Raw genomic sequence first — 22,738 nt, forward strand, 5'->3', positions numbered from 1 at the left:
CTGTCTCTCTCTCTCTCAATGTCTAACTCTACCTGTCAAATAAGTTTAAAAAATATTGATTTATTTGAAAGGCAGAGTCACCACACACACACACACACACAGAGAGAGAGAGAGAGAGCGCTTCCATCCCCTGGTTCACTCCCCCAGATGGCTATAATAGCCAAGTCTGGGTTAGACCCAAAGCCAGGAGCCAAGAACTGCCATGTGGGTGCAGGGACCCAAGCACTTAGGCCATTTTCTACTGTTTTCCTAGCCCATAGGAGGGAACTGGACCGGAAGTGGAGCAGCCGGGACTCAAACCGGCGCCCACATGGGATGCCGGCATTGCAGGCAATGGCTTCACCCACTATGCCAGAGTGCCGGCCCCAAGCTCCCCTTTCTGAGTCACCACCCATCCCTGGCGCCACCAGAAGCCAAGGCCGCACCCCATTCTGCCTCACAACGCAGCCATTTCGTGCTCCAAACTCCAAGGTCCCTGTCCCTTTCCTAGACCCCATGTGAGCCCACGTAGGGCTGTGTTGCAGTACAAAGCGACCCTGCAGTAGGGAGGCAGAGCAGAGGGCTGTTTCTCTCCTGCGTAGCACAGCCACACCCCCACCAGTCTTTCCAGGGCCCCAGTTCCTGGGGGCAGCTGGGAAGGAGGGCGGAGGAGGCCTGCCCGGGGTCTCCAGCCCCGACTCGGAATGTCCATTTGCAAGAGCCATGCAGGGCCATGTCTACTGCCCAGGAGGCCCGGATGTCTTCAGCCCCATGGAAGAAGGGACCCAGGTTTTGGGTGGCTACGGCTGGTCTTTGCCACAAACATTGATGCCTTAACCTGGTGTTTGGGGTCCACGCGCATGTGTGTCCAGCTTTGGGAGTGGAAAGGCTGAGAGAGCACGATCCAGGACAAGTACAACCTCACATCTTCCTCCTGGTACAGCACAGCCCAGACACAGGGCCAGTGCACAGGGGTGGAGGCACGGGCAGGGTCCCTCACTCAGCTGGCAAATGTCCGGTCACATTTACCACGTGCCAAGCTCTGTTCTGGGCCATGGAGACCCAAAGACACACTCAGTTGCTCTGCCCTGACACATTCTTTTACTTCTTTGGGTTCATGGAGGAGGAAATTATCTTAATGCCTCAGCACCTTTGCACATGCCATTCCTGCTTCCTGGAATCCCCTCCCCACAGCTCTCCTCTTTGCTAGCCTGGCCAGAACCCACTTTGTGTCTCTTCCTAGGAAGAGACACAGACAGGGTTCCCTTAACCCGTGCAAATACTTGTCCTTTGTAAATGTTAGCACAGCTGCATGAAGTAATGTTTTCCCTGCATCCGATCTAATTTCAGGTCGGTTGCCACTCTTGCGTTTCTAAGCTCCATGATGGCAGGTGCATTTCTGGTTGCTCAGAGCCCTAGCAGAATGCCTGGGTGCAAGAGACACGGTGTCTTGTGCTTGTTAAAGTCCCAAGCAGCGCTGTCACCAGCTCACAGCTGAGAAGGCTGAGGCTCGGAGATGCTGGGTCCCTGGCCTCGGCCCACACAGGGCCTGAGCCTGGGCACTGGGGCCTCAGCCTGCCTGCCTCCAGCGAGCGCCTTTGCCTTCACAGCTTCGCACAATTAGAGCAGCACACGGTGCGTGCTCTCACGAGGTATTAATAGGGTATGTTTAAGGGGTGGTGGGAGGGCAGAGGAGGGTGTGACTGACTCAGGCTGGGGGAGCGATGGCTGCCTGGAGGAGGCGGCGACCTTGAAGGCTCAGAAACCGTGGGCAAGTTGGAACAGCTACAGGGAATGCGTGGGAGCGTGAGAAATGAGACCAGAGGCAGCGCTGGCTGGGACACCCCCGCTCTGGGGTGCCAGGGGGTTTGGACTTAGCTGGGCTGGTGGGAGAGAACTCCCAGGCGCTTGCGAGCTAAGGAGTGGTGCGATGCAGAAGGTTCTGTCGAGATCCTTGCCTGAGGTCCGGGCTGCAAACTGGCACTTGCTGGCTGGCAGGCAGGCAGGCTTGGCCGGGCTCACTCAGGATCTTAAAATGGAATTTGTGGCCAAGTGTATTAGCGTGGATTTAAGGCCAGTCACTGAGCCAAACACCCAACATCACAGAGGCTTACACGATACCGGAGTATGGATTTTCTCTCTTGCATGATCTAAAGGAACCAGGCACCTCGGCCTGAAGGCACCGCCCTTGCCTACATGATCCTGAGTGGCCGAGGTCATGGGCGGTCCCCCAAAGAGAAGGCTGAATGTGCCCAGAGAACAGTCTTTCTCCCAGCCGAACTTGCAAATTCAGGAGCTTCTGGCTTCTCTGGGACAGGAAGAAGAACCCAGCAGTACTGGTCGCACGTGGCCACAGTGGACTCCAGCCCCGCTGGGTGGGCCGCTATTCTCCAATATCCTGCAGTCTCCGCCACTACCTTTTGTGTCCCTGACCCTGTGCAGTGGTTGGCATCAGTCTTCCACCAGCCCCTCATGAGTTCACAGCCATGCCCTGAACAAAGGATGTCCTGGAGGCCATGGAGCTGGGACCCATTCAGGCAGAGTGGCTGGCATGAGGCAGTACTGGCTCAGGACAGTCTCGCTCAGCCTTGTGATGGAAGTGTCACTTCCTTCCTCCACCCTGGAGCATGCAGTCAGCTTCAGAATCCTGAGACTGCAAGGAAACCTTGTTGGAAATTGGGGGTGGGATTTTTGTGCACCTGCTTTCCTGGGGCATCCCCAGAGGGGAGGGAGCGTGCCCAGCCTGTCCTCTGTGGGGCTCTCAGACCCCCGATGCCACCCAGAAGGGGCTGATGCAGGCACGAGGGGGCCACGCTCCTGTCCAGCTGCAGGTGTGTTTAGTGTCTCAGCCCCGTGGGAGCTGTGTCATGGATTCTCCCCATCCCTGCTGGGACCAGTCATTGAAGAATGGTTTCCTGCACAGGGGCACTGGCCGCCGTGGTCATTTCCATTATTCTGACCCCAGGGTGAGGCGGGACGGGGGTGCCTGGTGTCTGTGTTCTGGGAGGTGTCTGTGAGTCCCCTGGAGCATGGGCAAGCTTGCTTCCCAACGGGCGCAGATGCCCTGTGGGCAGGAAATGGCATTGGGATGGTAGACCCTCAAGGCTGCGGTGGTACAAAACTTCCCCGTAGCACTCTGGTCTAGTTTGCTCCACCTGAGCCCCAGCTACCGTCATGGGCTTCGTGCCCCTGGGAGCCACTTACCTGTGGCCTCATTCCCTGTGGACCACCGGCTCTCTGGGGTCCCAGCCCTGCTTGCCATTCCCAGGTTTCCCAGAGGCCTCCTTTTCGTGTGGGGTCTGGGTTGCTTGTGGGTGACTCCCCTCCTGACGGGGGAGTGAGCATCAGGATACGATGCTGTCCCCTTTTGGGTTTCCATAGTGACAGGGCCTCTCCGAGAGCATCTGAGGATTCTGCTGACTGCACTGGAGGTCCGTGGGAGGTCCCACTGCACAGCGCCGGCTCCACGGTGCATCTGTCACCTGGCTGGCCCCTCCTCCTCCCGCCTGAGCTTCCCAAGGAGTTCCTGCCTCACTCACGCAAAGCCCCCTCTCGCTCCCCAAGCCTTCCCTGTGGCAGTGGACATGCAGCCTCATAGGCACAGGTGTGTGTGTGTGTGTGCAGTGCGTATATGTGCACAGGTGTGTGTGTACACATAGATGTGTGTACACGTGCACAGGTGTGTGTGCATGCACAGGTGTGTGTACACATGCACAGGTGTGTGTATGTGCAGTATAGGTGTGGGTACATGTTTGTGTACAGGTGTGCACATGTGCAAAGGTGTATGTGCACAGGTGTGTGTGCACTGGTGTGTGCAGTATGTATATGTGTACAGGTGTGTGTATGTGTACAGGTGTGTGTACATGAGCACAGGTGTGTATATGAGCACAGGTGTGTACATGACCACAGGTGTGTGTGTGTGTACACTCCAGTGCAGGCACGTTGTTGGAATACTTTCTCAACAGTCATTTCTGTCCTCGGGAGGAATCCTGGGGCCAGCAGCCAGGACGATACAGTCGCTTCACTTGGTCATGCTGCGTGGCAGGCTGAGAAGTCACCCACCGTGCCCATTTTACAGATGAAGAAACTGAGGCCGAGAGCGGTGCAGCGACTCCCCCGGGGTCCCCCACTGGGGAGGTGTGCCCTGAGCCTCGGGGGCAGCCCTGCTGACCTCACAGCCAGGCCCCTTCCTGCTGCAGCTCTGTCTCCACAGAGATCCTTTGCTGGGGTTCGGCCTTGAGTCTGCTTCTGTGGTGAGCCTGGCCTGGGATGGCAGAGGCTGGGGGCAACAGCAAAGCCCTGCTTTACAACAGCAATCAGACAGGAGGGCCTTCACACAGGTGGTGGAAATAGAATTCAAATAGGAGCTTGAGTGCAAAAAAAAATTGGAAATCCATGCGTTGTTTTCCAGAAAACACATTTTCTGTGAAATTGTGAAGACCTCTGCGTGCATGAGTTCCAAGCTGTTTTTTATTTTATTTATTTGGAAGGAAGGTGATGGGGGGGGCGGGGTGAAGAGAGAGATCCTTCATCTGCTGGTTCACTCCCCAGGGCTGGGCCACGCCGAAGCCAGGAGCCAGGCGTTCCATCCGGGTCTCCCATGTGGGAAGCAGAGGCTCAAGTACTTGAGCCATCACCTGCTGCCTCTCCCTTAGCAGGGAGCTGGACCAGAAGCGGAGCAGCCAGGACACAAACTGGCAGTTGGCATGTGTACATCCCAAGTGGCCGTCTAACCTGCTGTGCCTCAGACCTGCCCTTCTGGTGGTCTAATGGGGACACAGGTGACGAACATACACACACAGATGCATCTGTTCCCACAGGCGGGGTGAGGGCTGCCAGACACACATGGCGCCATCAAGGGCACAGGGACACAGGGCTGGGCACTGTTTGATAATGGAGGGTTGGGAAAACCTCTGGAAAACCGGGCAAGGAGGTGCAGTGCCTGAGCCCGGACTGCGAGCAACAGGTGCAGGGAGCTGCGAGGCAGCCACAGGGTCTGGAGTACACGAGGCAGAGGGGCAGGGCAGGGCCAAGGGCTTAGGCCTGGCTGCACGTTAGGTCCCTGGACCCCACCCCTGGGGCACTGGGTTGGCCAGAGCTCCCCAGGTGACACAGCAAGGCTGGGCCCCTCCTGCCTAAGACCCCTGCAAGCCACGGAGAGGACTCAAGTTTTGTCTAAGTGCGATGAGAAGTCCTTGGGGCGGGCGGGGGAGTGGTCTGATCCAGTTTACCTTTCTAGGGGGTCCTCTGCGAGCCAGGCTGCTGCAGAAGGAAGGGGCGTGAGAGTGGAGGCAGGGAGGCCCCAGGAGGCCCCGCCCCCACCAACTGGGCAGTGGCAGCTAGCAAGGGAATCAGGCTTGGCGGGGGTCCCCAAAGGACCCCAGACTCAGGGGTGTCAAACAACACGAATGCATCCTTTTATAGCTCTGATGGTCATCAGTCAGAAAGCAAAGTGTCACCAGGGGCTGCGTTCCTTAAGGAAGCTTCCGGGGTGGGGGTGGGGATCTGTTAGCTTACCTTTCCCAACTGCTAGGGGCTGACTGTGTTCCTGTTCTTGGGTCCTCTCCTCTGTCTGCAAAGCCCCTCCCTGCACCCCCTGCCTCTGTTACCCCATTTTCTGCTTCCCTCCAACTCTGGCCCTCCTGCCTGGGAAAATCCAGGCTGATCTTCCTCCACTCCCTATCCTTAACTTTATCAGATCTGCTGAGTTTCTCTCTCTCTCTCTCTCTCTCTCTCTCTCTCTCTCTCTCTCTTTCAGGATTTTTTTAATTTATTTGAGAGGCAGAGTTACAGAAAGTGAGAGGAAGAGACAGAGAGATAGGTCTTCCATCCGCTGGTTCATGCCCCAGATGGCCGCAACAGCCAGAGCTGAACTGATCCAAAGCCAGGAGCTAGGAGCTTCCTCCGGGTTTCCTGCATGGGAGCAGGGGCCCAAGGACTTGGGCCATCTTCTACTGCTTTCCCAGGCCATAGCAGAGAACTGGATTGGAAGAGGAGCAGCCGGGACTAGAACTGGCGCCCATATGGGATGCCGGCGCTGAAGGCAGAGGATTAACCTACTGTGCCATGGTACCAGCCCCCTGCTGAGTTCCTTTCACCATGGAAGGCCAAGGATCACATCTGGAGGGAAGCACAGCTTGCCGCGGTCAGGGTCATGACTGATGGGGTGGGTCTGTGATGTGGAAATGTGGGGGAGCTCCCTCAATCCCTAGGGGCCCTCAGGCATCTCCCTGTGTGGGCACAGAGACACCTTGGCCCTCCTCTCCACGCTCAGACACTGTGCCAACTCTGAAGGCGAAGGCCAGCGTGCTACCTCCAGCCCTGGCCCTGAGGGCCCTCCAGGTGCTGCAGGCCCCTCCCTGGGACTCCATGGCAGCCTGGCCTCCGTCTGGTCAACCAGATCACCCCCTCCCATCTCAATGGCGTTTTCAGAATGTGCCTGTTTCCTGCGGCTGCTGTCCCCAGCGACCACAAGCTCGTGTTGTCGATCACCCTACAGTCCTGCAGGCCATGGGTCTGGTGCAATCTCCAAGCCAAAGTGCTGGCAGGCAGCGCTGGAGGCGGTGTCTTTGCCTCCTGGCTCTGGGAAGCACCCAGCCCCCCCGGGGTGCTCGGCCTGTCATCCTTGTTTCCCTGCTGGCTGTGCACGGGGTGGGGGAGGGGTGCTCTCTGGGCTCCCTGGTGCCCTCACCTTCCTCCATCCTTCAAGCCGGCCTCAGCGGGCAAAGCGCTTGTCCTGCTGTGGCCATGTCTCCCACTGTCAGGTCAGCCCGGGGAATGTTCTCTGTGATTCCTGATTTTGTGGGGCCCACTTGGATATTCCGGAATGATGTTTCCATCTGCAACCCCGGTCACGTCTGCAAGGTCCCTTCTGCTGTGTAGAGTGACACATCCGTATCCATAGGTTCCTAGGAGTACAGCATGGACATTTTTGGAGGACATTATAGTGCCATAATAACTATCATGCACTAAGGCTTACTATGCCCCGGAAGGATCCGCCAAGGAAGGTGCTATTATTGTGCCCATTTTATAGGTGTCGAAACTGAGGCACAGAGAGGGCAGGTGATGTGATGGGTTGAATTGTGTCCACCCCACCCCCATTTATATGCTGAAATATTAGCCCTCAGTGCCTGGGGATGTGGCTTATTTGGACATGGGGTCTTTGCACAAGCAATTGAGTTAAAACCAAGTCATTCCGGGGGCCAGCGTTGTGCTGCAGAGGGTTAAGCCGCTGCCTACGACACCTGCATCCCATATCTGAGAGCCAGTTTGTCCATGATGCTCCACTTCCTATCCAGCTCCCTGCTAAAGGACCTGGGAACACAGCAGATCATGGCCCAAGTGCTTGGGTCCCTGCCCGTCATGGGAGAGCACAGGCGAGCCAATCCAACCCGCAGGCTAGAGCTGCCGAAGCTGGATTCCAATCCTCCTTGGCTCATGGTTGGTTTCCCTCTCTGCCTGGTCTCCAGCTCTCTCCTTTGTGGTTTTTGTCTCTGCTCCTCCCTCCAGCTCTCTCAGCCCCTTTCTCCCCTCTGCAGCCTGAGGACCCCTCCCCCTGCTCCTCCACCTATGCGCCCCCTTCCCCTCCAGCCCCTGCTCCTCCCAGGGCACCCCCCCCACTGACCAAGGCCCAGCCGCGCAGGGATTCTAGGATGCCCAAACTGCCCTCGGTGGCTTCCCAGTCTGAGAGAGGAGGCCCGAGCTGCAGGAGGAGCGAAGCTGGGCCCTGCCCACCACCCCGAGGCATAGCTGAGGAGTGGGCACTTGGGAGGGCCTGCCCAGCCTCATCTAGCATCTCAGATTCCCCAACTCAAGCCATCACCACTGCGGGCAGCCATGCTTTCTTTCCCCAGCTCTTTCTGGCTGTGACCCTTCTGGCCATTCTGACTGGCCCCGCAAACCAGACATGTGACCCGAGCCGAGCCAATCGGCTTCTCCCTCCTGGGACTGTGTGGGCAGGTCAGGCACTGGAGAGCAGAGTCAGTGTAGGGCCTGGCTGGGTACCAAGGTGTGAAGTTGGGCTGTGAGGGCGCTGCCCCGGCCCCAGATGTCTCTGCTCCTGGGCCCTGCCTATAAGCACTTCCAGGCCTGCTCAGACCTCGAATGCCACCCACCCTCCAGTTGCCCCAGTGCCCACCCAGCCCTGTGGCTCCTCCGGCAGGGGCCGCTCATGGCTGCTGCAGGGCCTTTGCACCTGACCTGCCTCCTGCCTGGGACGTTCTGCCCTTGGATCTTTACATGGCCGCCCTGTCCTCACGGAGGACACCTTGTTCACTGGGGCACTCCATCGTGCAGGCTGTGTTGTTTCATTCAGGGCGCACATCACCATCTGCTGTTTATCTGTTTGCTTGTTTACTGTCTAGCTCCCACGTTGAAACAAAAACTCCACGTCTTATTTACTACAGATTCCCTAGAGCCTCCAGCCCATAAGTGGTGCTGAATGAATGTTTGTCGATTGAATATAAGAAGGAGGTCAAGGGGTTAGGTAACGTGGAGTTCAGCTGACCCAAGACTCCGACTGTTTCTTTTTTGTAGAGTGATTTTACTTACTTGAAAGGCATAGTTACAGGAAGTGGGGGTGAGATCTCCCTTCTGCTGGTTTACTCCCCAGTTGGCTGCAACAGCCAGGGCTAGGCCAGGAGAAAGCCAGGAGACCATCTAGGTCTCCCACATGGTTGGCAGGGCCCCAAAGCACTTGGGCCATGTTCTGCTGCCCTCCCAGGTGCATTAGCCTGGAGCTGGATGGGAAGGGGAGCAGCCGGGGGTCAAACGAGCGTCGCAGGCAGTGACTTAACCTAACCCACCATACCATTAACATGGGCCTCAGGACCCTTACTGTTGTCTGAGGCTAAAGGAGACCGAGTGGGGTGGGGACCGGGCTTCCAGGCTGCAGCAGGTGGTGTCCAGAGCATGGCCCCTCTGCTTCTGCCTGAGCTGCCCTCGGGTCTGCTTCCAGCGGCCCAGTGCCTGTTCTTGGTCCCAAGGGCCCAGGAGCCTGCGTGTGGCTCTCACAGTCCTGCAGGGAGTGGGGGCCATGGCTGGAGGAGGCCCCTTGTCTGAAGCCGAGTCTCACGTTGGATAAGCCGATCGAGGAGACTGTTTCATGGGAGGGTGGTGACTTGCCTTCCGTCTTCCTCTCTCTCTGGTTTGTTTTTTAAAAAAGCCGTTGTATTTATTAGATCTGCCATCACAGGCTGTCCCTTGACGTGCTTCGTGCTGTGAAGAGACAGCGCCTGCCACCAAGCCTCACTCGGCGGCTGACAACATCCTTGCCTGGCGCACACACGCTCACGCATGCACACAGGCTGTTGTCAAGCGCACAGGGGCAGCCCTGGGGGCGAAAGTCCCTTCTTTTTGCAGAAGACGGATGGGAAATTCTGCTTCCTCACCAGGAGAAGAGGCCGCGCAGACACGGGCAGTCCAGAGTCCCAGGCACCGGCCTGGCCGAGCACCTGGGGCACCAGCAACTTGGCCTTGAAGCCCTGGAGTTATGCAAACTTCTCTTTTCCATGCTGGCCTGCCAGTGGCGGGGGCAAAGAGCAGCGGGAAGCCCACAGAGAAAGGAGGTATGTGGGAAAAGCAAACGCAAAATGCCTGAATAGTTCACTCCGTGAGCAATCAACCCTGAACAATTGAGGAACTGACTTGTCGTTGCGAGTGTCTCAGCGTGGAGAAGCTGCTGCTGGAAGGCGGGGCCCAGACAGAGGGGCTTGGCAGGTTTGGGGAGAGGACTCTGGATCTGCAGAACCGAGGCTGAGCTGAGGGCCTGGGAGGCCTGGGCACGTTTTTATTACATTTTCAACCACAAGGGCCAAGGGCTCCCCTGGCTAGGGAAGGTGGCGGCCAGGAGAGACAAGGCGGCCAGGGGGAGCAATATTTCTCTCCCAGCAGTAAACAAGTGCTGAATAAACCCCAGAAATGACATCCAGAGAGCGTCTGTGGGAGGCTCCGGAGCTGCTTGTCTTCAAAGAGTTATTGGTTTTGTTCAGGCTTCATCTGATGCTTGCTTAAAAAAATTAGGTTTTGTTTCCCCTCTCACCGCAGTCTGGAGGGAAGAATCAGCACCCAGCAGTTGTCTCGTGCCATCATTTAGCCGCCAGTGAACAAACTGACAGCAGCCGGGCTCAGTAAGCAGATGGTGGGATGGCGAGACCCAGCCGACTCCACGCTGCCTCCTCGGGGTGGGGCTGTCCGCTGGGGGACGCTGTCTCATCCCCAGGCCGCAGGGACCCCAGGCTGTGCCTTCCGTGGTGGTCTAGTTTGTGAGTGCATCGTACGCGCAGATGTGCAAGAGCAGCGGTCAAGAGCTTGCCTTGCCGGGGTGAGGGTGGGCAGCGCTGTGAGGAAGCTGTTCGGGAAGCCCGTATCCCCTAGCTAGGTGCCTCGGTTCAAGTCCCAGCTCTGCTCCCAGCTCCAGCTTCCTGCTACGGCAGCAGGTGATGTGTCCAGTACTTGGGTCCCCACCACCCACGTGGGAGATCCTGATGGAGCTCCAGGCTCCTGGCTTCAGCCTGGCCCAGGCCCCTGCTGTTGTGAGCATTTGGGGGAGTGGATGAGAGATTCCTCTCTGTCTCTCTCCTCTGCCTTTCAAATACGTGAAATCAATAAATAGAGAAAGAAAGGGAAGAGAAGAGAGAGAGAGAGAGCGAGAGAGCTGACTCTGCCCCTGGCATGCATGAGCTAGAAGCCCTTGGGCGGGGCCTCCGTTCCTCCGACCTCTGTCTCTGCAGCTGTAAGGTGGGGAAATTCTCGTTGCAGCCGTGACTGCTTTGCTTGACAGTAGCCATGCATTGCTCTGGTTTCCCAGGCTGCTTTGCCCTTGGATTGGCCTCTGGACCTGACTGACCAGTTGGGTACAAGAGGAAGAGATAGGTGTCACTTCTGGGCTGGGGCGAGTGAGTCTGCAGCATCGCTTTCCTATCTGAGGGACTTTAAGCAATTCTTGGGAAATTGAATGTAAAGTTAAGTTTATTGTGGTGCAGAAAAAAAAATGAAATCCATGCATAGAGGGGTCTCCAAAGAGTCCATGGGAAATGAGTATTATGAAAAAGCTCTGTGTGGGCTTCAACATCTTTGCACCAAAATAAAAGTTTCTTGGAATTCCATTTCCCACCAACTTTTTGAGGAACCCGTGTGTGGCACAGCTAATGCTACAGAAAGGGCCTGGGTCCCTGAGACACTGAATGGAGAAGAGGCAGGCTGACGAGGCAGCTGACAAAGAAGCTTCCATGATGTAGAACTGCTTCTCCCAGAAGCCAGTGCGAGCTACCCAAACACATATGGCAGTACTGCCTGCAGAGTTACTGTGGAAAATGAAACGAGGGAGGCGGGGCTTCTACAGAAAATGCCTGCTAATGTCAGCTAGGCGGATGAATGTGTTGACTTGTGCAGTCCGCATCGTGGGCCAGCCATGATGGTTAGCAGTGCCTGTGAAAGCCTACTTGGGGCTGCGCACTGCACCCAGTGCGTACTACAGTGAGATAGAAAGGACTCAATCATTCACTCCACCAGTGTTTGTTAAACCCTGATGTGCAGAGGCATCGTGGTGCATGGTGGGGACGTGCCTGGCATTAGGGTGCCGCAGGTTTAGTTACCCAGCCCAGCTCCCTGCTGATGCGCCTGGGAAATCAGCAGAGGATGGCCCAAGTGCTTGGGGCTCTGTCACCCATGTAGGAGACCACAATGGAGTTCTGGGCTCCTGGCTTTGGTCTGGCCCAGGCCTGACTGTTGTGGGTGTTTGGAGAGGGAACTGGCAGATAGATCTTTCTTTGCCTGTCTGTCTGTCTGTTGTCTCTATCTCCGCCTTTCAAATAAAAATGAAAATAAATGGGGCCCGAGGTTGTGGCACGGTGGGGTAAGCTGCTGCTTGTGATGCCAGCATGCCGTCCTGGGGCCCTAGCTACTCTGCTTTCGATCCAGCTGCCTGCCGTGTGCCTGGGAAGCAGCACATGGAGGCCCAAGTACCTGAGTTCTCGCAACCCACTTAGGAGACCTGGATGGAGCTCAGGGCTCCTGGCTTTGGCCTGGCTCAACCCTGGCGTTGGCAGCCATGTGGGGAGTGAATGAGCAGATGAAAGATCTCTGTTTCTCTGTCTGTGTCACTCTACCTTCCAAATAAGTAAACACATCTTACAAGATATACAACAGAAGACAGGAAAGAAGTGTTTAGAAAGTCAGTTTTTAACTCTTAAATTGCTTGCAAACTACTGAGAGATATATGAGGGAATTCCAAAAAGTTCATGGAACAAAAACTGGAATTAAAAATGTTTATTTTGGTGCAAAAAAGGTTTTGAAACCTGTGCATAGTTTTTCCATAACACACATTTTCCATGAACTTTTTGAAGTCCCCACGTTTAAGTAGACACATAATTCAAATGCCGAGTGACAAGGGTCATGAGGTGGGGTCTTCAGCGTCACTGAATCTGATGGGAGAATCAGAGGTGACCACATGCAGGGGTTGAGATGGGGAGGCCATCCCAGCTGATCCAAATGGGCTCCGTCCTTGTCTCATGGAGAACTTTCCCGGCTGTCGTCAGAACAAGAGGCACATCTGTGGAGAAGAGAGATGGGCAGGGGTGGCTTCCAGAGGGGAGGCAGGAAGTCAAAGAATGGGGGTGGTCTGGGCAGCCAGAAAGGGCAACGAGGTGGCACGTGCCCTGGAGCGGCCACGCGGGGACAGGGTTGTGCTGACTCCTTGGTGCTGGCCAGTGAGGCGGTAGAGTTTGAAGATGCATACTTTGTATTGGCAAAGCCTTCACGTTGGTGACAAGTTGTTACAGTGGCAGTGGACAGCAGATAAAGTGTCTGGTGGGGGAATGTCAGGAGCCCACCCTGGACAGGAGGGGCCCTGGGGGCATTCAGTCCACCACAGCCGAGGGCCTTGGCTTTCAGTAGGGGGCCCTGTCTTTTGTGCAGAGTTAGCGTTTGGTATAAGTGTTCATATTCTGGGTTAAGATTCTGAGAGAGAGAGAGCTGTCTTGTTCATTTTAATGAGGGTGAATCTTCCAAAAATTGAATGTACATTTCTGATTTAATTAATGGAAATTTAGGTTATTTCCAACCTTTTGCTATTAAAATCAGACTGTGACGAATGATCTTGACCTTGTGTCATTTTGTGCACGTGGCAGATGAATTCCAAGAAATGAAACTGCGGTGTCACAGAGAACAGGCACCTGTAGGAGTCTGTGTGTTAAGGCAGGAGCATCCCAGTGGGAAGGCAGGGGGCTGGGGGCCCCCGGATGGAAGGTGGCACATCTCAGCTCTGCAGATGTCCCCACCGCTGCTGGAGGCAGGAAGGCTGGGGAGAGGCTGGGGCTGTGGAGCTGGAGAGAGAGGTGAGTGTGTGTGCATGTGTGTGTGCGTGTGTGTGCATGTGAGCATGCCTATGTGCATGTGTGTGCGTGTGTGCATGCGTGTGTGTGCATGTGAGAGGAGTGAGAGAGGGAAAGGGGCAAGGAGAGGCAGGAAGGTGTGCAGGACTGGCCGGCATGGGTGAGTGTAAGCTGATTTCTGGTGTTTCCTTTATTCTGATCAGCACGAGAGCTGCTTCTTCAGTGGCGCTGGGTTAGAGCACCCCTGGGGCTGGGTCCCCCGTCTAGGTTCACCTGCCAGGCCCGAGTTCTACTCTGCATTCTGTTCCATCTGGTCCTTTCGGCCCTGGGTTAGCTAAGGGATTTTGCAGCTTTCTGGAAGGAGGAAGAGACTGTGCTGTCACTGTCTCTAAGTGGGCGTGTCCAGTAGTAGACCTCTTCTAAGGAACATGCCATGACTGGCGTCTGGCCATCTGAGTTGTAATGCTTGTGTGGTTTTGACCTCAAGATGTTACTACAACCACGATGCCTCTAATGGCTTAATTTTGGTAGTGCGTTGACCTAGGCTTCTTGCTTGCTGTGGCGTTTTTACACCATGAATTGTTTCTATTCTTCACTGAGTTCGATCAGGATTTGGCTCCCCAGACACATAAACCCCCTAGTCTTACGTTAACGGGTCATGGGTTAACGTTAACGGTTGGTGGGTGGCTTGAGGGTGGACAGCTGATCTAATTGTGGTGCCTGGGAAATGTTTAGGTGATTGGGGCTTACGCTGGGAGAAGGCAGTTCTCCCAAGATGCTCACCTATCAAAGCCTTGTGTCTTTCTGCTTCCTGGCCTGCTGTCGGGTCCCCGTCTGCACGGACACCTGCTGAATGGGTCTGCCTGATCTTGTACTGTGAACCTCCAAAACCGTAAGCTGAAATAAACCTTCTTCCCTCCTAAGGAGCACCTCGCAGGCATTTTAGTTCAAATAATGGAAAGCTGACTCATGCCCCCTGGAGCCACCAGGGTGTCAGTGTCAGCTGGATTTTTAAGGAATGGCTCCTGCCTTCCGTATTCTCCAGTCAACAACCACCTGTGCCTTGGGACCTGAGTGGGGGCTCACTGGCTGGGGCATTTTCCTGGAAGGCTCCCCGGGAGTGAGTCTCCCCCGAGAGGATCCCCTGTGCCTGTCTTGTCCCTTCCTCTCCCTGAGGGAGGGCTGGGGACCAGTGCTGCTTGGGCTGCCTGGTGCTGCCTGTGCTTGGAGAGGCTACAGGAGGATCCTGAACAGAGAATAATACAATTTGAAGTGAGGAACTTTGGCTGCCAATTCCAGGGCAGCTGGCCAGAAGATTCTCTCTCTCTTCCTGTGTCTGTTTGGGATACTTGTAACTCTAAAAATATCCGTGGCTGCTGTGTACACTCGGGCAGGCTGTGCGCTGCACGACTCCAGGGAACGTCACTGGTAGAAACCTTGATGTCAGTTGTGCTCCCGTGCGGTGTGGGGACCCTGCAAGCTCTTGGCTTGGAATGGAGCCCAGAAGCGGAGAATTCACCCAGCCCTAGTCTCGCCCAGACTTCAGCCATTTTTATGTCACCTTCAGAAATTAATTCCTGTTCTGCTAAGATTGTTTGGTTGTTGTTGCTCCCCACTGGCTCATGTTTGCCTTACATAAGGGCGTTTGAGAGGGAAACTTCGTATCGCGATTTGAAGTGGAAAACCAGAACAAGTTGCCATCGAGTAAAGAAACATAGACACACACATCTTGTGTGTGCGTGCATGTGCATGTGTGCACGTGTGTACGTAAAGCAGAGACGATCCTACCGAAGTCTAGCTGGCTATGTCGGCCTTTTCTCACCCCTGTTACAATGGGTGCGAGGGCGGGGGCAGGCTGGTGCAGAGCTGCAGGTTCTCCTGGAAGTGACCTGCAGCGTTGGGAGGGACAGGACAGTGACTGGCACCCCAGGAAGGCAGTGAGCGTAACTGAATGCCAACAACCCCCCAGGACGATTCCCCCCTCTCCCAACAAGGCACCCGAGGAAACCCTGGCCCATCCCCATCCACCACGTGGTGGTCCACACCTTTTCTAGCCTTGCTCCCTTGGGAAGTTGAATGCCACTGAGAGGAGCTTTTCTGAGGCTGGGCTGTTCTTCGATTGCTTGGACAGGTCTGTGGGATTTGGTTCTGCCTCCTGGGGCCCAGGCGGAATCAATGACTTCCTTCCTATAAACTCTGTGATAGAGCATGAGGGCCCTGGAGTTAGAGGGCCTGCCTCCGTCACGTACTATGTCTGTGCTCTCGAGTAAAATCCTTAACCTCCTCGCACCTCAGTTTCTCCATCCGTGCAATGGGAATAATAATAGTTGCTGGTGCCGTGGCTCTATAGGCTAATCCTCCGCCTTGCGGTGCCAGCACACCGGGTTCTAGTCCCGGTCGGGGCGCCAGATTCTGTCCCGGTTGCTCCTCTTCCAGGCCAGCCCTCTGCTATGGCCCGGGAGTGCAGTGGAGGATGGCCCAAGTGCTTGGGCCCTGCACCCCATGGGAGACCAGGAGAAGCACCTGGCTCCTGGCTTCGGATCAGCGCGATGTGCCTGCCGCAGCGCGCCGGCCGCGGCAGCCATTGGAGGGTGAACCAATGGCAAAAAGGAAGACCTTTTTCTCTGTCTCTCTCTCTGTCCACTCTGCCTGTCAAAAATTAAAAAAAAAAAAAATAGTAGGTCGTGCACCTGCTGTGAGAAAGACCAGCGAATACACATGGAACTCGGGAACAGCACTGGGTCCATGGTACACTCTTGGTCACGGCCACTATTAGCATTTTTGTAGCCAGGAATTGTGAGGCCCTTATCCTAGATCATGAGACTCAGGACTTGGCTGCCAGCTTCAGCTTGACGCCTGACTCGGGGTGAGCTCTGGACACGCAGGCCTCCCTGCTGTTTGGTTTTTCCACCAGAAACGAGGGCAGTGGCCCGATGATCACCACTCCCTCCGCCACCTGTAGCAGAGCTGGGGCAGGGGTCCCCGGGGGCAAGAGCAGGGAGGCATCGCTGGCTGTCATCTCGCGGTGTCACCGGAGTAGATCTGAGAAGGATTAGACAAGGGCCCCCTCTGTCCTCTCTCCTTGTGATTGCAGAAAATGCTTTTGCCAAGTGAGGCTGGATGGCTTGGGAGGGGTCCCTGAGAGTGACAGAAAGGGGCAGAGAGGCGGGTGCTGCCAAGATGCTGCTTCGGAGCCTCCCATGTTGGTGTCCAGCTTCTGAGTCCGGCTCCCTGCCCGTGTACACCCTGGGAGGCAGCAGGTGAAGGCCCAAGCACTTGGGTCCCTGCCACCCACGAGGGAGACTCGGATGGAGCTGCAGGTTCTTGGCTTTAGCCTGGCCCAGCCCTAGCTGTTGTAGCCATCTGGGGAGCAAATCAGCAGATGCAAGACCTCTCTCTGTCTCCCTCTCTCTCTCAGCCTTTCAAATAAATAAATAAATAAATTGTTTTTAAAAGAGCAGAAATAAGACTGAGATATTGGGGAAAGAGATTCTGCTTGCTGTAACCAAACCCAACATATGGGTGGCATAAAAAATCGCAATATCCTTTATTTATTATGCCTCCTTAAAATACGATGATAATAATAGTGAATGCTTACTGAGTCCTTATCATTTATCAGGTATGAGGGGAACCCCAAAATCTTCATGAAAAATGGCATTAAAGGGGCAGATCATTTTGAAATCCATGCATATGAGGGATCATGAGAAAGTTCATGGAAAATGCATATTATGAAAAAGTTGTGTGTAGATTTCAATGCTTTTTTTTTTTTTTTTTTTTGCACCAAAATAGACTTCTCCTCTAACTCCATTGTCCAGGAACTTTTTGCAGTGTTCTCGTACGGTCTTGTTTGAGCCCAGCTGACCTGTGTTTTGGGTGACCCCATGTGCTGCTGGTACCTGTGAACTCCCAAATGTGGATGGCTGGACACAGGTTTATTCCTTGCTCAGGGTCACGGTGAACCCTGGTGGGCGGCCATTCCCTTCCATCTAGAGATCTGGGGACCCGGGCACATCCTCTTCCTGGGAGCCCTCCCTGGAGGGATCTCATCTGGTGCCACTGACATCATTTAGGCAAGCAGCAGTCACGTGACAATGACTAGGGCAGGGAATGCTGGGAGATATGAAGTCTGGCCAGGCAGCCCCTTCTTAGCCATAACCACATGTTCCAGAAACAGCTGCACACATCTGGGGGGACAGAGAGCCATTTCTGCCACGGCGGATGTGGTGCAGATGACGATGGTACCCATTTCACAGATGTGGAAATTGAGACGCAGAAGGTCTAGGCTTGGGTCACGGAGCTTGTAAGTGGCGGAGCTTGAACCTGAATTCAGGACTCAATGGGTTCAGAGCTCTTACCTTTTTGAACCCCAAGGATGTCAGTTTTCCATCTGCATTGAGACTCTTCAGCTTTGAAATTCCTTCGGAACAAATACTTGCCTTTGTTTGCCCGCAGCACCCCAAATGCCCAAGGAAGGGGTGTCTGGAGGCCACAGCAAGGCAGTCATGGCGCCAGGCAGGGTTTTGGGCTACAGGATCTCATCCACTTGTAGACACGACTCATCCCAGAATGTTGACCCACACGTTGGACTCCTGCCAGAAATCAAGGCCTGGTACCATCTGTAGGAGATAAATAAATCAAAATATCATCAGCAGATAAGTGTGTGCCATCTGCTGCCCTGTCAGTTGAACTGGCAGAGGCCTCGGAGGACTCCAAGGGAGCTCTTGCCAAGGCTTTGCTGCCAGCCTGGACGGGGAGAGAAGCTTCACGCCAGACTTTGGCATTCCTCCTTCCTGCCGGCTTCCACTGCTGAATTCCTTGGATCCAGCCAGCCAAGGTGTGGGGACTTTTGCCCTTGGCAAGCAGTGAAGATCATCTCTCATCAGCGCCATTTGTGGGGCCCGAGGACCGGTGCCTCCACCACCCTCCCTGCAAGTCAGAAGCGTCTGTTATAGAGAAGGCCCACTGTGCACCTGCTGGGGGGCGGGGCTCCTTGTGGAATCTGGAACCAGACAGATTTGGGTCCTGTTGGCTGCATGTCTCAAAAAGCAGCCCCATAAAGAAGACTGCTGGTGCCTCCTGACACACGGGGAGCCTTCTTTTGGAGGGCATCCGGGACTTCCTTTAAAGAAACACGGATTCTTCTAGAACCTGTCTGCTCTGCAGACAGGCTGTACAGGGTGGTGGCCAGAACAAGGGCTGTGTGCCAACCCATCTTGTGTGAATCCTGGTTCCACCCCTGGCTGGGTGACTCAACCTTCCTGGACCTTAGTTTGTTCATCTGTAAAATGGGGGTGGCGATGCACCTGCCGCTGTGGCAATCAGCGAATTATGTAACATGCAGGGCTTGGCACAGAGAGGTGAACAATCTACGTTAGCAAAGGCTGTTTGCTGGCTGACTCTGCGAGACCAGCGCTGTCATCTTCCCCTGTTGTCCCTGCCTTCCCAGCCTCCCCCAGCCCTCCCCTGAGCAGACACCTCAGCTACACCATCTGGTGAGTGTGCAGTTGAAGTCACGGTCCTCAGACCCAGGATGTGGGGACCCAGCCAAGGAAGCTGGGCTCCCCGGTGCTCCTCTCTCCTGCTGCCGGCGTCTCCGCTGCCAGCCAAGACCTGGGCTCCTGCACGTCTGTGCCAAGGGCAGCCTGGCCGGCCCGGGATGCTCTGCACACCTTCTGCCAGCATCAGGCATCTGCCTGTGGCCACCTCCCTTGGTTCTGCCCACGGCCCTGCCAGGTCCCCACTCACCTGCTCTGGCTGAAGTTGCAGAGTGGCAGCTCCTGCTCTGGGAAGACCCCGGGGCTCTCCCGGGCAGGAGGGAGCCGCGTCTCTAATTCAGGATGCAGGGAGGGGGAAAAGACAGCCCCTGGGGTGGGGCAGACACTCTCACACACTCCCTCCCATCTTCGTTCTTTGTGCCAGGCTGGACAGCAGGCACCGGGGTCCCCTTTTACCCAGGCAGTTGCTCCTGGTGGTTTCAGGTACCTGTGGCAAAAGGCAGTAGGGAAATGCTCAATGGAAAATTCCAGAAAATTCCACAATGTGTGCTTTTTAAATTGTAAGCAGCTCTGAGGAGCGTGATGACATTTCACACTGTCTCCCTCCCTCCCTCTCTCCCTCCCTCCCTCCCTCCCTCCCTCCTTCCTTCCTTCCTTCCTTCCTTCCTTCCTTCCTTCCTTCCTTCCTTCCTTCCTTCCCAGGACGTGAGCCCTCCCTCGGTGCCATGTGTCCATGCTGGGTATGCTGCCTACCCTTTTGTCACTCTGCAGCCATCTCGGTGATGGCGCTACCTGTTGCAGTATCAGGCGCGAGACAGAGACCACGCTCACGTCAGTGCTAGGACTGTCCTGTTGTGTTCTTGGTTATTACTGTCCATCTCTGTGCCAAGTTCACACAGGGTACTTTGCCATAGGTCCGTGTGGGGTGGGCAAGCGCAGTCTATGGAGGGTTGGGTCTTCTCCGAGGTTCTGGGCATCGGCGGTGCACCTGTTGTCTCCCACGGATGAGGGTGGGTGTCTGTCCTGCAGTGACTTCCGTGATTTCCACTCGGTGGGTGGAGCAAAGGTTCAGTGAGGTGCAGCCGCTCACAGCAGGCACGTGGCTGGGAGAAGGTGCGGGTGGACTTGAACTCACACCCTGTGGCTTCTGAGCCCCACCCTCTGTTAGTCTGCATGCACCCCCACTCAAGGAGGGAGCCCTGGGAATATGTCGACTGCCCTGGGGGCTGAGGGTCCATCTGTCAAATGGATGTCGGAATTTTTAAAAATGTGATTGCTTGATTGATTTCAACATTTTTGCTTATTGATTTTCAGTTATTGGAAAGGCAGAGAGAGAGAGAGAGAGAGAGAGAGATCTTGTGTTTGGTGCTTCACTCCCCAGATGCCCCTCACAGCCAGGGTTGGGCCATGCCAAAGCCAGGAGCCAGGACACCCCTCCTGTTCTCCCACAGGGGTGGCAGGGGCCCCAGCACTTGAGCCATCACTGCCACCTCCCAGGTGCGCGTTAGCAGGAAGCTGGGACTGGAAGCAGAGCCAGGGCTCCAGCGCATGCTACTATGGAATGAGGGTGTCCCAAGTGGAGCGTTAACCGCCACACCAAGCGCCTGCCCATGTTGTCTGATTTAAATGCTAACTGGTGACATCTTGCTTCATATCCATTTCCTCATTTAGTTCCCAAGGCAGCCCCAGGAGGCCAGAGTGAGCGGCCTTTCCTGGCAGAGGAGAAGCCAGCCTCAAGAGCGGCAAACCATTCGTTACTCACAGTCCCCAGCTAGCGGGCGGCAGAGCTGGGATCTGAACTCAGGCCTACGGGAGAGCAGAGCTCAGGCCTTGAATGAGGGCGGGCATACCCTGCCCAGCCTGCCGCCCCCCCGGGCGCCTGATGCCTCCCCTGGCTGCCGTGCATACGGAGCGTCTTTCTCAGTTTGACCCAGCCTGGTGGAGGGAGACCTTGGGTGAAATTCCTGGAATCAGGCCTGGGTGTGGAGCCAGAAAGGCGGCTCCACTGTGGCGTCTGCCGGTGGGTTCCTGGAAGTCTCATTTCTGCCAAGGGTCTGTGCCAGTCTCCATGTGCCTGCTGAGGGCCCCTGGCTCTCCATGTGCCTGTGACAAGCTCCAGCCGCTGCCTCCAGGGTGGTTTCCAAGCTCCCCCCACCCAAAACGGGGGTCGGGGGGGAGGGGAGTCAGAGGGGTCAGTAAGGGGGAGGGGCGGACAAGGTAGTGGTCAAGGTTGGAGTGTGTATTTCGTTCCCTCGCCGCTGTGACAGCCCACTAAGGTGATGACGCCAGCAGATCAAGAAAAAAAAAATGTCCTGCCTCTCATCTTGTTTGCCTGCCCTTCAAAAGGACATTTCACATCCAACTTCTGGGATTTGTTTCAAAATAACCCCATGCAGACGCCACCGGCTGTGAGTTGACAGTTACAGGGTCTGGGGCTGGGGACCCAAGGCTGTCGGAGCCGTCTCTCTGCTGAGGTCAGACAGAGACAGAAGTGTCCCATCACAGACATATGTCAGAGAGGTCTTTTGAGCCCATGTGCTCTGGCTGGGGAGTGGCCCCAGGCCTCTGCTGCACTTCTGGTCACGTGAGCCCCCAGCGAAAGGGAAGGATTTGGAAGGACACGCCTCGAGGCTGGATCCTGACTGCCATAACCTTGGGCAAGGTGGCTGTGCCTCGGGCGCCTCAGGTGCCTGCTCTGGACGGTAGGGGGTGGGAATGCTGACCTCACACGGTTACGGTCGCGATGCCAGGTGCTTGGTATGTAGTTGGCCTGCACTGTCCTTGGGGTCTCCAACTGTGGATTGGAAGGCAATGGAATGACATTGAGCCTGCACCTGCTGGCATGAGATGTGCTACTCACAGCCCCATGGGCATCACCGTGTGCCTGGCGTGGGAGGTGTCGATGTGACGAGAGATGCTGTGATAAAACCCCCTGGGAATTCACATGTGTTAATTGTCACAAAGCACACCAAACACCAGAGTAAGGGAAAGGGTTTATTGGGAAAAACCCAGCAGGCTGGAGGGGAGGGACGAAGAAGGATAAGAGAGAGAAAGAGAGTATAAGAGAGAGAGACAGAGAGGAGAAGAGAGACAAGAGGAGAAGAGCCAAGAGAGAGGAGCCAAGAGAGCAGGAGAGAAGGGCCAAGAGCCACCTGTTCAGGGACAGGTCCTTTTAAAACTTTGCCCGAGGGCGGGCAGGGAAGCAGAAGCAGCGAATCCCATTAGGATGGGGGTGGAGCTTGACAATGGTGGTTGGGCCATGTGGCCATCTGGCTTCCAGCAATGGCGGCAGGGGCTAGGGCCTAGGATGTAAATCAGGGTATAGATCGTGCCAGAGATAAAACTGTGCCAGTTTCCTAACAACACGGGGGGATGCCATCTCCTAGGTGAATTGGCAGGTCAGTGGCTAGGGCACCAATGGGCATTTGGGCTGGATCTTGAAGGCTGGGGAGGGTTCAGGTGGGGAGAAATGGAGGGAGAGGAGGTTTTGAGGCTAAGGGAGTAGCCGGGTCTGAGGCGTGGGGATGGGAAAGGCAGGGAATTAACCTGACCCTGAAGGGACAAGAATCAGAGAGGGGGCTGGGGGTGGAGGGCAGGGTCCAGAGATGGCCATGTTCAAGGTCATCTCTGTGTCTCCAGTGCTCTGCCACAGGGCAGGGGGAGGCTCAATGTGGCTGCCCAGAGGCTGCCCTCGGAGCCACCACCTCTGACCTGGGTGGTGTCAGTGCTCCCTTTCTCTTAGACACAGAGGGTGACCGACAGACATAGAAAGATGACAGCTGATATAGGGATGCTAGAGAGACTGCATATAGATGACAGATTGAGAGATGACTGACAGATTACAGATAGATGATAGATAAAATAGGTAGATGATAGATGGTAGATAAGAAAGGATAGATTATAGATGATAGATTACAGATTATAGATGATGAT

The 22,738-nt window shown here is 55.6% G+C and overlaps 1 protein-coding gene across 3 annotated transcripts in view; it reads left to right on the top strand.

Moving 5' to 3' along the window:
- Positions 1 to 22,738, top strand: part of GSG1L (GSG1 like) — a 185,082-nt gene that overhangs the window by 45,730 nt on the left and 116,614 nt on the right. Inside the window, exon 2 of one of the 3 annotated variants that reach the window (XM_089320651.1) lies at positions 9,372 to 9,545. The exons of the other annotated variants lie outside the window; for them this stretch is intronic. Within the exon in view, the coding sequence (XP_089176777.1) occupies positions 9,470 to 9,545 (76 nt within the window). The 5' untranslated portion in view covers positions 9,372 to 9,469. The remainder of the gene's footprint in view (positions 1 to 9,371; positions 9,546 to 22,738) is intronic. 3 annotated transcript variants of the gene reach the window in all.

Source organism: Oryctolagus cuniculus, chromosome 19, assembly GCF_051225735.1.
Source record: "Oryctolagus cuniculus isolate XC-2025 breed Fujian yellow rabbit chromosome 19, ASM5122573v1, whole genome shotgun sequence".
Classification (NCBI taxonomy): domain Eukaryota; kingdom Metazoa; phylum Chordata; class Mammalia; order Lagomorpha; family Leporidae; genus Oryctolagus; species Oryctolagus cuniculus.